The sequence below is a fragment of the Rattus rattus genome, chromosome 18, assembly GCF_011064425.1.
Source record: "Rattus rattus isolate New Zealand chromosome 18, Rrattus_CSIRO_v1, whole genome shotgun sequence".
NCBI lineage: Eukaryota > Metazoa > Chordata > Mammalia > Rodentia > Muridae > Rattus > Rattus rattus.
In genome coordinates this window covers 18,581,754-18,598,906 of record NC_046171.1, presented here as the reverse complement: position 1 = coordinate 18,598,906, position 17,153 = coordinate 18,581,754, and the positions used below count along the sequence as shown (strand labels likewise).

At 42.4% G+C, this 17,153-nt stretch overlaps 1 protein-coding gene across 1 annotated transcript in view; it reads right to left on the bottom strand.

Moving 5' to 3' along the window:
• LOC116887647 (AT-rich interactive domain-containing protein 5B-like) overlaps positions 1-17,153 on the bottom strand; it is an 87,237-nt gene that overhangs the window by 46,277 nt on the left and 23,807 nt on the right. The window contains exon 3 of the mRNA XM_032889235.1: positions 9,737-9,962. Coding sequence (XP_032745126.1) covers positions 9,737-9,962 — 226 coding nt within the window. The remainder of the gene's footprint in view (positions 1-9,736; positions 9,963-17,153) is intronic.

Genomic DNA, 17,153 nt, shown 5'->3' with positions numbered 1-17,153 from the left:
CTAAGTGAAGGAGGAGACTCACAGAAAGAACATGCTAGGGCTGGAGGAATGGCTCAGTGGTTAAGAGCACTGACTGCTCTCCCAGACGTCCTGAGTTCAATTCCCAGCAACCACATGGTGGCTCACAACCACTGTAATGAGATCTGATGCCCTTTTCGGGTGTGTCTGAAGACAGCTACAGTGTACTTCTATATAATAAATAATTTTTTAAAGGCATATAAAAGAATGGAACTAAAAGAGAGCAAGGCTGAGTCAAGCCTCCAAAAAAAAAATGTACCTGAAGAAGGGCCAGCGCTGCGTTTCTTTTTTAAGAAGTGTTTAACAGATTACAATAGGCCAACTGAATCCATCATGAGCTGAATAGGAACTGTCCCACAGAGGACCGTGGTTTCAGTGTTCGGTCCCCACACATTGGCATTATATTAGGAGGCTGTGGAAAAGACGTAGGTCACTCAGGGGGACACCTCCTTGGGTTTGTACTGTCTTTGGCTGCTTCCTATGCGGACTTCTGCTTCCTGGTTGGTTGTGACGTCATTGCCAAAGAGGAGAACTGAAGATGGAGGTAACCCTCCCGAAACCGGGAGCCAAATAGATCTCTCTACCCTTACATTTTGTCCTAGAGACAAGACTAAAATGCCGTCACCAAAGGAAACTGGCAACCACCATTCCCAGTTTGGAGGTTTGTCTTTGATCCTGGAGATGCATGATCTCGTATGAAGCCAACGGTTTCCCCAGAGTAGATAGAGGAGACAAAGGGAGTCGAGAGACGGGAGTTCAAGGCCAGCCGGATCTTTCTTTCATTTTCTCATCAGCTTGCCATCCTATAGAGTCATGACTCACGAATGAAGCCTGAGGGAAAGCATAAGCCGGTTTCCATACCCATCGTGGATGTACGGAAGAAATAGCCACAAAGAATTTGATTCGTGGAAAGTAAAAGCCAGAAACCCCCGACAGGTTGGACAAAGCGTAAATGCAAGGACATCGGAATTCAGAAGGGTGCAGTGAGCTCACGTGGTAAGACGAAGAGGACCCACCACACTCCATGGGCTCTGTTGGAGCGGGGTGAAATAAGCCAGACGTCCGTCCGGCTGCCCTTCACACAGGATCCTTACTGAGGCAAAACCTAGCTTATCCAGGTCATACCTCACACCACACCCAGGGACGCCAGCCATTGGAAAGGCAAAGCCTCACCGGCAGTGTTTTCCAAAAGGCCTATTCAGGATTCATAAACGGTGATGTTCCTTTAGTAATAGCCTGTAGTTGGTATTACATAGAAAGAACTCAACTCAAAAGTAGACGGGTGAATGGGGGTGGGGTGGGGGCAATAATGTTTATTTCTCAGAGGTTTCGAAAAGGCAAGACTGAGAAGAGGTATGGAGGAGCCTAAGCCTCACTGGGGTTACATCATCTCTGGAAGCAACAGAGCGTCGCCAGCTGTTGGCTATCTGACCGGACGTGATGAACTGTACTGTGGTCTCTATACCCCTGGAAGCCGCTTGGACTCTGGCCGTAGGATTCTTTGCAAAACAGTACCTCACAATATAAATGAATAAACCACTGTAGTGTAAACACTGGAGATGCACCCTCAAATGAATAACCAGGAGGGTGAGGGAGCTTAAAAACCACATCCGGGGAAAGAATTGAAAACATTGGGGTTGTTTAGCTAAATAAAGAGAGAACTCTTAAGACCATCACTAGCGAAGAGAGAAGAAATGTTAACTGGACCAATGTCCCCAGAGGCCCCTTCCGTCTGGACAACCTTACAAAGAGGTCCAAAAAAGACGCCCCACGGCTCGCTCCTGTGTTAGATTTCAGAAGAGAAAACCCTTGCGGGTCTAATGTCACCTCTTTTTTTCTAATTCTCAAAGTAAGAAACTCCCAGGTTCTGTGAACTTCTCTCTAGCCGGCTGCCGGTCTTCAAAGGATGTATCAACGTAGAACATGTTGGAGACCTTTCGGGTCCATGGGAATTCAAACAAAAGGATCTTGGACAGGAACGCTCTGCCTATGGGATGGTGGTGTATGTGGAAAGCAGCATCAACCAATGCCTGCCAATCAACTCAAGCCCTAGGAGACTTGGCAAAGACTTCCTTCCAAACTGAGTTGGGGAAACGTAGATGAATATTTCTCATACTGGTCCTTTCCATCACCGTTTCAGGATAACTTTGGTTATTTAGTGAGAGAGGCAAGTTGAATTTTCGATTTCAAATAAAATAAGTCATTTTTGCCTCCTTTTTGAGTTGCAAGCTTCTGGGTTCTGATTATTCTTAGATAATATTCTAAACAACTTGGTGTGTGTGTGTGTGTGTGTGTGTGTGTGTGTGTGTGTGTGTGTGTGTGTACAGAAAAAAATGTTCAGTTCTCTCTTTTCACCATATTCCGGGGATTGAACTCAGCTCCTCGGGCTTGGCAGCAAGCCCCCTCAACTTTGCTGAGCTATCTTGCAGCCCCTTCAGTTTCTTTAGTGAGACGGAATCATCTTATATAGTTCAGAACACCCTTGTATTCACTCTGAGTCTAGATTGGACTTGAACTCTCGACTTTCCTCCATTAACCAAAAGGGCCTCTGGGTTATCACTCTACAATGTCAAGAGACAACTCCCGGAGGGGCCATATTGATCCTGTAGCAGCATGCTTCTTGGGAATTAACTGTGCTATGATCAGATTCTGCACAAAGTCACAGTGAGCACAGACCGCTGTCAAACCTTCATAAGAGAATCCCTCAGAAGGGTCTTTCTGGTTGGAAAGTAAGGACATTAGAAAGGCCAAAGTGTCTCGAGTGGTCCTGTAGGGCTTCTCAAATTATTCACAAATAGAATATTGCAAGCATATATCATCTATGAAAATTCTCCCGTTTCAGTTGGAAACAGTTCAGCCAAGCAACTGAGAATATGACACATTCTGTTGGGGATCGTTTCTTACCCCAATAAACTCGTATGAAAAACACACAGCCAGTTAATTGTCTTTATAAGCTATATGCCTAGATTGGGCTGATTGATCACTATGCTAAGTTATTCCCCAGCCATGAGACCCCTTGCTACTCCAGGCCATCTCAATCTGCTCCATTTTTCCCCGCCTTCTCTTCCTCTCTCTCCTCTAATCCCATCTTCCTCTAGCCTTCATTTCACAGGCTAGAAGGGGGAGAAGTGTCTCAGTGAGATCACTAGGGAAGGTGATCTACTTCTTGTGGGGCAGTCCCTCTTGAGGAAGCAGAATTAACATCAAAATGCAAACAGCACCAGGGCTACCCAAGGCACATTCAGTAAGCATTTTCAGAAGACCCCTTCCTACAGGCAGAGAGAGAAGAAAGAAGGCGGGATGGGGTGGGGTTCTTCATGAGGAGCCTCCAATCCTAATGAGTTGATTGGACAACTCGTGTTCGTCATGTATTTCGAATGGGAAACCCTAGTGCTCGTTCTTTAAAGCAGAGTAGTAGTCTTGGCCTTGAGTACTCCAGGAAGCCCCCCGGACACTCCACACTCTGAGGTGACTATGAGAAGCCATTTGTAATACCAAGCAAGCCTCAAGGATTTCTAAGCAACAATGCCAGTCAATCTTTAACAAAGAACTCGAGAGATTCCTCACATTACTGGCCATGGATGGCTCGGCTTGCTTTAATACAAACTGTGTAATTTGTGATATGTAGAAAAGCGTACGTGTGTCACATACCTCAATTACAGATTACATATTAGGTATTACTATGAGTAATATTGTCAGTTTAAGCATGTAAATACTACAGTGATTAACCATATATACTGCATTACATAGATAGGTTTGTGGCTAGGGTAAAGGGTAAGCAGGAACATTATATTATATATTACACATCTGATACAATATATTATATATCACATATTGTATTTATATTATGCCACATGTCAAACATAAATATATAATTTATATATAGGAGTATACATACACTTCGGTGTATCTTCTTTTGGGAGAGGCAGTGTGGAGAGAAACCCTACTCGTGGTCCCCAGAAACTGTGATTAGGGGCATCAGAAACAAACCATGGTGCTCACAGAGTTCTACATAGCTCCTGGTCAGACACAACTTCCATCCAGTGGCGCTAACATGGACAAAAGTAACTTAGACTCCAGGGTCACAAATGCCCCTTAAGACCTGGGGAGTCCGTCCTGGGTTGATCTCTTCCCAAATCCAAGATCTCAAAGCGAGGTGTATATTATTATTCATTTTAACAACCAAGAACTTGAAGGCACGAGCATGTGCTGAGCTCAGGGGTTTTCCATAGAGCAGCAGATCTTAAAGATCTTAAAGGCAACATCCTCTCATGGTACCATCTACTACCCAAAGTATAGAGGAAGCCCCTGCTAGGGCAGAGAAAGGGGAGGTCACTCTCTGCCTGGTGGGATGCACGAGTAGACACTTAGGGAATATTAAATTCAGGCAGTTTTTGCACGAGTGTGCATATGTGCGCTCTCTCTCTCTCTCTCTCATTCAGCCTCCCCTCTCTCTTCATACATTAATTCATTTATTTACTTTACATCTAGAGTTCAGCTTCCCCTCCATCCTCTCCTCCCAGCCCCTCCCTTTCCCCTTCACCCATCCCCCTTTCTTTCTCCTCAGAGAAGGGACGGCCTCCCCACTTTTTAATATTTTTCTTCTAAGGTCATACTTAAGAGACGAGACCATTCATAACCGCCCATCCGCAGACAGTTAGCAGCATGATAATTGACACTGAGTTTGTTACAAAAAAAGGGGGGTGGGGGAGAAAAGGCTGTTTTAATAACCTTGGCCTAAAACACATTTTGCTGTATGCCTCAAAGGGTTTCAATAATAAAAAAAAAAAAAGTCAACCTGTAGAGACATATTTTCTTGGCTTAAACAACAATCCGAAGCATATAAATGTAGTCCAACTATAATGACATATTTATAGGCCAATAAAGCTTACACTGCGGCTTTCATACCTTACTTAAAGGAACTCTGTGAGAAACAGTGTTGTATAAAATAATTTGATTTTTTCCCCCCAAACGATAGCCCAAGGAATAAAAAATGCAACTTTGCTGTGTTTAACTGATAGTTTTTATTCTCCTAAGTTGCTAAAATTTTTGTAAAATGAAATAAGTCTTCATTTGACTCCCCTCAACGGCCATACCAAATATGGGTATCAGGTCCACTTTAATACAAAGCTAAGTACTGTAATTCTGAAGACAAAAAAAATAAATAACTAGAGGCTTGTGCAGTGAATGATTTAATCAGTCTGATTCTTCTGGAAGAACAGGTTTTGTGTTCGTTATGCTTATGAATAACACATTCCTTAACCCTCTGTTCTCAAAAAGCTATTTTTCTTGACTTCAAAACCAAAAAAAAAAAAAAAAAAGGAAAGAAAGAAAGGAAAAGAAAAAGAAACCACTCTCCAGTATGAAATGAGCTGAAGGAGCAACCCCCACCCCAAGACAGCCCGATTGGTGTTGGTCTCATGCGGAACTTTATTTTAAGGGGAAAAGGAGGTGGGGGGGATAATAAATGTGCTGCATCACTTGGAAGAAATGTTTATTGTTTTAATGATTAGCCTTTTCACTAGCTGCATCTGTAGTTGTTGTCAGCAGCCATTTAAGAGTCTTAAATGAAAACTCTGGAAGATTTAAAAAAAAAAAAAAAAAAACCAAACAGGCTGCCCTCGAGGGGAAAGGTGATTTAAAGACAAGAAAACCAGCCAGGGTGGTGAAGAAAGTTGGAGTGGCCATTGGGAGGTACCACTGGGCAGAGTTTTTCTTTGTGCAGCATTAATTTGTTGCCAGACACACACTTGTGTTGTTGTAATTCTGTTCTTTCACTATTCACAGAGAGACGGGAAATGACACAAACTGCCAGAGGAGGAAACTTACTGACTCTGAGCAAGAGGAGCACTTTCATTTACTAGGTTTTTATATTGTAAAAAAAAAAAATTCTGTCTTTGAGAGTCAACCTAATTCTTTCGTTATTATTGATGTTTTTAACAGGCTAGAGGAACTGAGCTTTTTTTTTTTTTTAAGAAAAAAAAATAGCACACTCAAAGTTTGACTTTCTCCATGGAGAGGTGAGTTTTTCCATTCTTTGCTCGTTTCCTGGCTAGTAGGAGGGTCCTTAAGCAATCTCAAAAGTTCATCTTTCTTTGATGAAAACAATGAGGAAGGTTCTACAGCAGGAAAGACCCAGCGAGCTGAGAGCTTCCACTAATAGTGTGGTATTGGGGTGGTTTTGGTGTGGTAGAGAGAGAGAGAGAGAGAGAGAGAGACAGAGAGAGAGAGAGAGAGAGAGAGAGACAGAGACAGAGACAGAGACAGAGAGAGAGGAAAGACAGAGGGAAAAAGACAGAGACAGAGACACAGAGAGAGATAGAGACAAAGAGAGGCAGACAGAGAGACAGAAATAGAGAGAAACAGAGACACAGAGAGACTGAAAGTGAGCTAGAAAGAGAACACTGAGGTAGAAAGAAAGGTCAACAAATCCTTTGATGTGATAGCCAGAGAAAGGAAGAGTAGGAAGATCTCTGGGACCCAACTGTGTGCGGCCAATGACTTCCGGCAGCGTTCCTGGTCTAAAAGTCCCCACTGTCAATACCAACTATGTGGACTCACAAACTTCAGATCAGACAAATAATGGAAACTCATTACATTAAGGAAAGTTTTTGTTTCTCTTTGCACATTATTACAACACAGTGTACATTCCAATTACGAAAGCTATTTGTCTCAAATTCCCCACAGTTCATACCAACCCAGTCGAATTTCAAGGCCTTACATTCTGTCCTTAAAGGGGTACTTACATTTACAAAAAGAAAAGGCAGGTAGTCTCTCTTACTCCCCCAGGGGGTCTCTCACTCAATTTCCTGTTGAATATATCCCTTCCCAAGCTAACCTCACAAATGGATCCCAAGTCTGACACACAAACACACACACACACACACACACACACACACACACACACACACACACACACACACACTCACCCCAAATCATCTGGGAAGTCTTTTAATTTTATCAGTCTACACTTTTTGGCTTTATCTCAGTCCCACCAAGAAGGTTCTAGGGCAGCTACACTTAGCCATTAACCAGGTTCTCCTTAGTAAATGTAAATGCAATTTGATTTCAAAGCCACTAATCTGCATTTTCAAGACCAAGCCCTCAGCAAGTGCTTTGAATAGTTAGGCAAACCTGTTTCTTCAGGAACCACTTGAGCTGAGGGTAGAGAGGGAGGGTGGGGGCAGGAGCTACAAAAATTATGGACTTGTTTTTTTTTTTTTTAAAGAATCTAAGATTCTCAAACTCTCCTTAGATGGAGTTAAGAAACTGGTGTGTGTGTGTGTGTGTGTGTGTGTGTGTGTGTGTGTGTGTGTGCACTCATTAATAAACTATCCCTTTGAAACACAAAACAACCCTGCTATAAATACTCTTGTTTACATGTGTGACATCAAGCTTAACCATTTACATAGCCTTTTGTCCCCCACGGGTTTCCTGTTTAATGTTTTATCAGTAACACTATATTCTATAACTCAAGAAAAATGAAAAAAAGAAATGGTTTAATGTGAAGGTAAAAAGCAGGACCAGGGAGACAGGACAGGGATCACACATGAAGAGGGCAAACCACCAGATTCTAAACATTCTCACACATCATAAAAGTAGTCAGGGTGGGTTGATAAAACTGGACCTGTGAACAGGAAATATGTAAAGACTATTTTTGAAAGTTCCTCGGCTGAGAGGAAAGAATTCTACCTTAATAATCTTTTTTCTAATTGCTCACATGACAAGAGGGGCCGTGTGTCTAAAATGCCACCGTCCGCCATCTATCAAAGAGCTGCCAGGCAACAGTTGATATTAAACTGCAGGATGGTCTTGACGATATTGCTCAAACTGCACGCCTTACCACAAACCAGAGTCACATGAAGGAGAGTCAGTTCCCTGATGTTATTCAGTTTGTGTCAGTTAAAAGAAATCATCAAGGTTTCTTGTAAAAGTTAAGTTCTAGGTTTAAAAACAAAACAAAAAAAAAAAAAAAAAGAAAGAAAAGAAAAAAAAAAAAAAAACCAGGAAGTTGTCACACTGAGGCATCAACCAGGGCCCTGAAAAATCGGCCTTGTGGTCTAATGAAAGAAAAGACACCTCACTCTGTTAAGGACGAAGTTCCTCTTTGCGTGAAGAGGAAACGGGCAGCCTAAAGCTGAGGTCAATAGCTTTGGTCTTGAGCAACACCAGAAGAGTGGGCCCAAGAAACAAGAAAGCCATTGAGGATACAAACAAGTCCACACAAAGGGTGGTCAGGGTCACACAGTCATGGGAGGAGTGACTGCTGAGGCAGGAGAATGCCTTCACCATATGAGACCTCTCATGTCCCTGTTTGTATGGGAGGATGGAAAATCAGACCCTGCATGTTTACCTAAGGCCCCGGGACGGAGGGGCAGAGTCGATGTTAAGATATGGCCAGAACACTCCAAGCTGGAAAGAAGAGGAATCTAAAGTCCAGACACTCCTTTGTAGGAGCCCAGAAGGAGGGATAAACACATAGCCGAGGGGGTGGGGGGAGGCCAAGGACACCCACCCCAGCAGTTTCCAGCTTGTTTTATTGGCCCTGAGGTAAATGAATCACCATTGCACTTTGGGCTGCTACATACCTGGAATTCTGACTTGAAACCCTAGTTGTTTTAGTACCCACTGACAGCAAACATTTTTAAGTCGCCATTAATTCACTGTTAGCCCTAATTAAGTCTTAGATCTTGACGGCACATAGACCATTATTTGAGGTCACATGCTATGTCACCCAGTGAGAGGCTATACACGAAAGAGACCCTGTATATACAACAGGCCACACGTTTCCTTTCCTGCCCCGGCGTTTCCCAGTCCATAGTCTTGAGCCCCATTAGAGTGAATCAATCATATATACACACATATGTATTGTACATCCTTACACTTTTTAATAAAAATTACATACTCTAATGTTATGCGATATGTAATTTTATAAGATATGAATTCTGTGTGTGTGTGTGTATTTCTAGGTACACTTTGTGTTTGTTCCTGTGCCTGTGTCTACCTGTGGAGGTCAGAAGATAGCATTCAGTATTCTTCTTTAGAAGCCACACATCTTGGCTTCCCGTCCCCCACTTCCATTGGCTTAGAAATCATCTCTTTGGTTAGGTGGGGTAGCTTCAGCCGTTCTTTTGACCCAGACCCCCCGGTTCTGGGATTAAACACATATATCATGGTGTCTGACTTTGTAATATGGGTCTTGGGGTTCACATATGGGTCCTAAGGGATATAAAGCAAGGGTTTTCCTATCTGAGCCATCTCTCTAGACCCTAACTATGTCATTATATACATGATACATAATTTCTTTGAAAACTCCTATTTATTATTTCTATTGTGTGTATGTGTGTGCATACATGCACCTATGTGTGCCATGCGCACGTGAGTGTAGGTATTATCAGAGGCCAGAGACATCTGATGTCCGTAATGCTTTCAGGGGGCTTGGAGGTGCTCGGTATAGGTGCTGGACCCTGAACTGAAATTTTTCTAAAAGAACGATATGTTCTTAAAAAATGCTGAGCCAGCTCTCCAGCCCCATAAGCTAAAATTATGCTATATGGTTCTTAAATAATACACAACTCAGATACCACACCGTTCTTACACGCATGGTTCTTACATTGTTTCGTGTAAATGATTGATAGTAAGGGTTTCAAGCTACAGGGGGAGTGTAGCCCGTCGCACATCCCAGTACACTGCGTTTAGAAGCAGGAGCCGTGCTTACCGAGATCAGCCTTTTCCTTGAGAACGTCTTTGAAGTTGAGCCCACTGTTAAGGGTTGACTGCCTGTACCTGAGCAGAGCCTCCTTCTGGCCATTTCTCCCAAAGCCCTCGGTCTTCACCGGAGTGGCTCGGAGCCCACACCTCCACTTGGAGAAATCAGAATGCGCCCATTTGACGAGGTCCTCGAGCTTTACAATCACCTTTTCAGAGACGGCGATGACCTCGTCCTACGAGAGGTGGGGAGAACAGACAATGTTACTTGGGGTCCGAAGGAAAATAATCCACCCTTAGCAAAGCTCACTTGGATGCCACAGGGACAGCCTCACCTTCCAGCAAGGGGTCTAACCTGGGACAAGCAGACAATGTGTAGCTTTTAGGGTGAGAAGAATCCTACAAACTCGTTTGAGCTCAGTGACTTTCCAGGCTTCTTTATTTTAAAGAATAATTTATACGATGCGTTTGCTGGGAGGTAGGAAGTTTCCAGAAACAGGACGGTAATTCTCACAGACATTTTTAATGCTAGATACAAAGCCCCATCTACCAATCCAACTCCTTGGGTGAAAGCTAATTTTTAGAATGCAATTAATTGCAAATGAAAAAAGAGTAAGGCTGGATGACTAATGGTTAGCCTGTCTTCATATAAATGGCCTAAGTAAATCTAGAATTCTTGGAACTCTGACTCACCCCCAAATTCCTATGTTTATGGTACATTTTCCCTTGGCTTGGACACAAATATTGAATTTAACTTTTGTCCTAAAAAAAATTAAATAAAACTGTGATGTAATCCCCAAAGAAATACTTTATAAATGTTATGTGCTTCCCACTGAAAGCAGCTTACACGTTCTCGTGTTTCTGAAAAACTTTGCAAGCTGAGAGATGAGTGGACTTTTTTCTCTTTTAATACATTTGGGGGGGAGGGGGCGGGAGGGCGCCGAGGAGGCCTTTGAATCTAAGAAAAGTCGTTGAAGCTTCGGTTCCTCCCAAGGATCATAAATTTGAATTTTGAGCATCTCTAATTGCTTCCAGGAAACAAGTTTTCTGCCTCAGAATTAACCCAGCAAGATATTTAGTAGATATCTCTATGAGGAACAAAGAGGGGGCCCCCTGGCCCAGAGATTCTCTGGAAAAGACTTATGGATACCTCTCCCTGGGCTCTAAATGAACTGATTTGAAGCGTTTGACATTTTAACTTGAGCTGACTCTCATTCCCTTTCTTTGACTGAACATTTCTGACGAAGGCTTAGCTGTGAAAAACCCCTAAAGCTTACAGAAAAAAAAAATTTCAAAATAGTTCTGACAAAACAACAGGAAGATGTCTCTGAACTATTAGACAGAAAGGAATTCACAACGGAACTTGGCTAATTTTGCTGTTAGATACAACTCTCTCTTCCTTACCCTGCCTACACACACACACACACACACACACACACACACACACCACATGTACTCCTCCATACAAATACCACACACTACATACACACAACACACACCTCACACATAAACCACCCATACATACACACACACACACACACACACACACCCCACATGTACCCCTCCATACAAACACCACACACACACACACACAACACACACCTCACACATAAACCACCCATACACACACACACACACACACACACACACACACACACACCCTAATGCACACACTGTTCCAACTCAAACAAAAAGGGTTTTATTACGATGATGTTTACATAGCAAGAAGGTCTCAGTTTTGTTCTTTTGAATGTTTTAAGGTAAGAGGTAAATTTTGCTTTTCCTTGTCCGGTTCATGACTGCTTCTGAGAAAGCGAAGGTTGTTACAAAGAACAGTCGCAAGAACTCTCTCAAGAATGGAACACAAGACTGGGTAACGGGATCCCCTCCCTTATCTTGATCAAATATGAACTTCTCGTAAAGGCAGACAAAGTGGAAATTGTGTTTTACCCTCTTCTCAAGAAAATACCTCGAGACTTTATAAGCTGTGGGCACATTACAAAATACCATTTGCAGGGGCTGATTTCACCCACATTCAACTCTACTATTTCATCAACTTCTTGAAATAGAAGACCTCTGCTCATCCTGCATTTTATAGCTATTACATGATGATTATGAAATGTCAGAATTTTAAAAAAAAAAATCCAGGCTGGGTATTGTTTCAAAGCATATGGGGACGGCTTCTGGGGTGGGGGAGGGGGCATAGCAGAGACAGCATTTAGAATGTTCTGGAAAATAATTAAGTAGCATGGTATATTAGCCTCCACACTAGCACAGATGGAATTTGGCAACGTTTTGACCAAATAAGGCTTCCTAGAATAGACAACTTTGGAGATGAGTGTTATTCTCAAATAGATCAAATGATTATTATCATTTCAATTACCAGTTGCTTCAGATCTTTTCCGAGAAATGGCATGACTAGCCCTGGCTGCCTTACAGCAGCCGCCAAACAAATAGTTTATTAACCAAGAGAAAAATACAATCCTTATGATGTCATTAATGAATAAACTTGTCTTTCAAGATTATCTCTGTAGATTTGCCCTAGACAATCCCTTCACTCACTTAGATACACACACACACACACACACACACACACACAGGGACAGAACAGAGAGACAGAGACAGAGACAGAGAGACAGACACAGACACAGATACAGACAGAGAGACAGAGGCATGAGCAGGAATTCACACAAACATATAAACTGTAATGGGGTTGATTGTGAACACAGCCTTGCATTTTACTGTGGATTTAGAGAGACCGAATCTCTTCACCACTGTTAAATGCGAGGATTTTTAAAGGAAATCTGATAAGAACTGGAAACAGCACACAACTCTGTGAAACAAAACGACCCACGTGTACATGGAAAATGTGCCGGGAAACCCTACTTTGAGCACACAATGGCATCTGTCACATGTCCATACTTATTATTCTGAGTCAGGGCTGACTAACTTTCTCATAGTGCCCGTTCTTGGGCAAGTCTCTCTGTGTCTATGAAAAGAATTCCAATAAGCTCATGCCATGATTCCATGAGCTCTCAGCAAACTGAGAATTAGTGCTGAGTAAATACTGAGTAATATCCCCGATTCACTCTCAGACAACGCAGAAGGATCACAAAGAAATACACGTTGTTATTTTGTTAATGGACCCTGACTTTTCAATTAACCCAGCGTTTAATCAATATTTATGTAGGACATGTTAAGAAGCTCACTAAGTTCTTCTTTCTCTTCATCATTGCTTTAAATTGTTCCTGTAATTGGGATTTGATTTCTACCACTGTACAAAAACCAGTTCACTGGAGCACGAATCCTCTAAGTCAGAAAAGATAATCCAGGCCAGAAGTCATGGAGCAGCCTACCCCAAGGCCATGGCTGGCTCTTCTGGAAGTGACGAATGTAGGAAAATTTATACACAAAAAACCTAGACTTCAATCTTATAAAACAAAATAAGGAAGGAGATGAAAAAAAAAGGAACAAGCAAGACCAAAACTAACAACAGAAACCACCAGAAACTGAACAGTACATGCTTTCTTTTTTTTTTTTTTTTTCAAGATGTGAAATCCCCTGTAGGTTAGGAGTTTCATCTAGGCTCGTCCCCAACCTGCTCTGCTCAGCGCTGACACCAGCTCTTTCAGTGGACACACCATGATTTGATCAGCCTCCATTCGTGTCCCTGATGAGGGCCCTGCAGGTCAGCGACACACCCTAGTGCTGACTCACGGCCAGGCTCTGATAGCAATCTAGGTTTCCTATCTGGTGACTTTGCAGCCTGGCTGCCTGGGTTCAAATCCCAGGCCTGGATTTTGTTGCTATGAACTGTGGAGCAACTTCTCTAACCTTCATGTGCTGTAATTATTTTGACAGGTATTTTCTTTTTTCTTTTTTTCTTTTTTTCGGAGCTGGGGACCGAACCCAGGGCCTTGCGCTTGCTAGGCAAGCGCTCTACCACTGAGCTAAATCCCCAACCCCTTGACAGGTATTTTCTTTTAAAGGATAATGATTCCAGCTACCGGCCACAGTCATGTCTAGGTTGACCCAAAATGTTTATCAGAGTTAGTGATGCCTTTATATCTTCCAAAGTCTGTTATGCAGAGATGGATTTAGATGATTCATAGGAAAACACACACCCACACGTACACGTACATACACATATGCACGTGTGTGCGTGCCCACCCACAGTACATGCATTGTTCGAAACAAGGGTCAAGAACACAGAGTATCAATGAGGTTCACATATGCATTAATTAAATACTAGGTTAATTGCAAAGTCATGGGATACTTGTGCATATACATTATGTGTGTGTTTATTATATATGTGTACACAAACACATACAATAAGCAAGGAGTGATGTATTACATATATCGTATAATTCCTTGCTTAATTATCTTATAGTTATTTGAATGACTGAAAATTGATAGTTTTTTTCTAGTTGTATGAAATACAGTTTCTTCTTTAAATAAATGTAATGTTTAAAAAGGATCAATTTGAGCAAAGTCATGAAGCCAACACAGGAGACAGGTGGATACAGAAAAGAAAAAGGATGAGTGGGTTGGGGATTTAGCTCAGTGGTAGAGCGCTTGCCTAGGAAGCAAGGCCCTGTTCGGTCCCCAGCTCGAAAAAAAAACCAAAAAAAAAAAAAAAAAAAAAAAAAAAAAAAGGATGAGTTAGAAGATAACTAAAATATGGCACAGTACATTCTGAGATACTCAAAGGACAGTCCAGGAGACTTTGGGAATGCCTGGACCGCTCCAGGGGATCCATAGGGCCCAATCTAAAAATCAAAATTCATGAAGTTATTTTTGGACTTTTTTCATTCATTCTCCTTCAAGAGCATGGAAGGGGTTCCCTGAGCCCGCAGCCCACTGCAGGGGCCACATCAGAGTGAGGACGGAAGCAGATCTAACACCACGAAGCTAGATGGTAAAGAGACTTATCCGTTATATCTGAGAATGTATTTCATCACCTATGACTTCCATGAAAATGTTACATGTTCACCAAATTCTTTACCAACTCTTACAGCCACCGATACCGTAATTGCCAGACAAGAAATGTTCCTTCTAAAAACACTTCAGAAGCCCCTATCGTGGTCACCCTCTCCCACCCACTTCCGGCAAACACTGATCTATCATCCTGTCTTCAAGCGTCACATACTTTGAAGCTACTGTACTTTGAATCATACCCTTCTGTGATAGCCTTTTTCATACAGCACAGTGCCTTGTGAGCCAGCCATGTTCTGCCTGAGTAGACAGCTTGAATCTCGGGTGAGCAGGTGTCCTCTGGGTAGACAGATACAAAGTTATGCTCAACCATTCTCCAGTCACCCGGACTTCTGGGCTGTTCCAGTTTAGGTAATTACAAACAGAACCGATACAATGTATCTTCCATGCCCTGGTCTTTCTCAGGTCTCTAAACACCTGGGTGAAGGATCGCTACTGCCCAGATGCTTTCTGGGATAGCTCTACCATTTTGCATTCAGACAGTCTCTCCTAGTCCCTTCCATTGCTAGACAATGTCACTGCTAATTAACTGTGTGCACTGTGGTTTCTCGCCTCTTGACAGTTTCCAGTTCCATGTCACCACATGACTAGCGATGCCAAAATATTAGTTTTCAGGTGTTAGGTTTTTTTTTCATTTTTGTTTTTGTTTTGTTGTTTTGGTTTTTTTTTTTTTTTTGATTATATATTTAAATCTCACAGTCTTAAAATTTAGTTGTTTCCTTACCCTTAAGCTTTGAGTTTAAGAAGTTTCATTAACTTCTGGACTCTTGTCAGGTTTGTTGATTGAAAATACACCCTCTCGGGACCAGGAAGTTTGCTCAGCAGTTACAATGAGTGCTTGGTGTTCTTCTGTTATAGAGAGTTTGGTTCCCAGCACTGACGTTAGACACCTCACAAATACTTGGAGGTCCAGCTCTGGGCAACACCATACCTTTCCTAGCTTCTGTGGGTACCTGGCCACCAACATGTGAGCATTTGTACGTAGACATAAGCAAGCACACACACAAATATAGAATGATACAAATCTTTGGAAAAATAATGTCTTCTTGCTGTAGCAGAACATTTTGTTGAAGAATTCATAGATTCATGTGTGTCTCACTAGCTCAAATTTTTTCTGTTATGAATTGTGAGTTCTTTTATTTTATTTATTTTATTTTGCTTTTTGCCTCTGAATACTTTGCCTAATCCAGGGTCACAAAAAAAATCAGTGTTTGCAGCCAAACGTTTTGTACTTTTTACACTCACCTATCCGACTTAATTTTGTGTTCTGTGGTGAGATTTCACACGACAGCCAATGCCTTCACCTCCGGGTACTGCACTATTATTTTGCAATGAATGCTATATTTCAATAATTTATGTTTCGTTTTCTTTGTTTGTTTGTTTGCTTGTTTTGTTTCAAGACAGGGTTTCTCTGCATAGCCTTGGCTGTCCTGGAACTCACTATGTAGACCAGGCTGGCCTCAAACCCACAGAGATCTGCTAGCTTCTGCCTCCTGAGTGCTGGGATCAAAGGTGCGTGCCACCACTGGCTGGCCTGTTTCACTTTAGTCTAACAAGAACCAACAACTGATCTCACGTAAACAGATTCTCAGTGAGCCCTCTATAATTCTACCACGAAGGATTCTTAGTTAATAAAACAGTCAGTGAGACAAATGCTAAAAAAATATTCTGTATCGCACCACTGAGGCATAGTATTTTCTTATTCTTTACATTCCTTTTGACTTAAATTACCCTGGAAGTAAAATCTTTGCGTTAAGAAGAACCTAGTGGAGTCTGCACCCCTCACACGGGTCCACTTTCTCCGTGGCAGCGTCTCTAAGATCCACCTCCTTGAGGGGAACACCTAAGGACAGAGCTGCCCACACTCTTGGGGCGCCTCACTGAGAAGAGACAAGCTTAGGGAACCCAGGTATCTGGTGCTGGACCTGTTTATTTTGGTTTGGAGTCAAATACTGTCTTTGAGTCCCAAGGCTGTTAACTGTGTGGACATCTTTGAGAAGAGAGTTTGGTTTGGACGGAAGGCGATCGGCTCCCAGATACAATGGGGAAGCCCGAGGACAGCTGCCCGCACAGCTGCCTGATACCTGAGGGCTCCACACTGATTTGCTGGCTCCTGTTTGTCTGCTTCCTCATTCCAAACCTCCGGAGAAGGTGGAGGAGACATATTCCTAAGTACAATCGGGGCCTAGGTTTTCTTTTACCGTTTTAATCTTCGAAGAAGTCACTCCCTGTGGAGTTTCACACGTTCACCTTGAAAGCCTGTGACAACGTCCTAAAGTTTGATTCCAAACTTTCAGTTTGGCTCCAGCTTTCGGGGGTCTGAGCATCAACTCTAGTGGACTATTAACTGAGTTTTCTAATGTACCCTCCTGTGAGGTATCAACAATACGACCCTTGGTTTGAGGGGAATTACACACACTCCAGCTACGGCT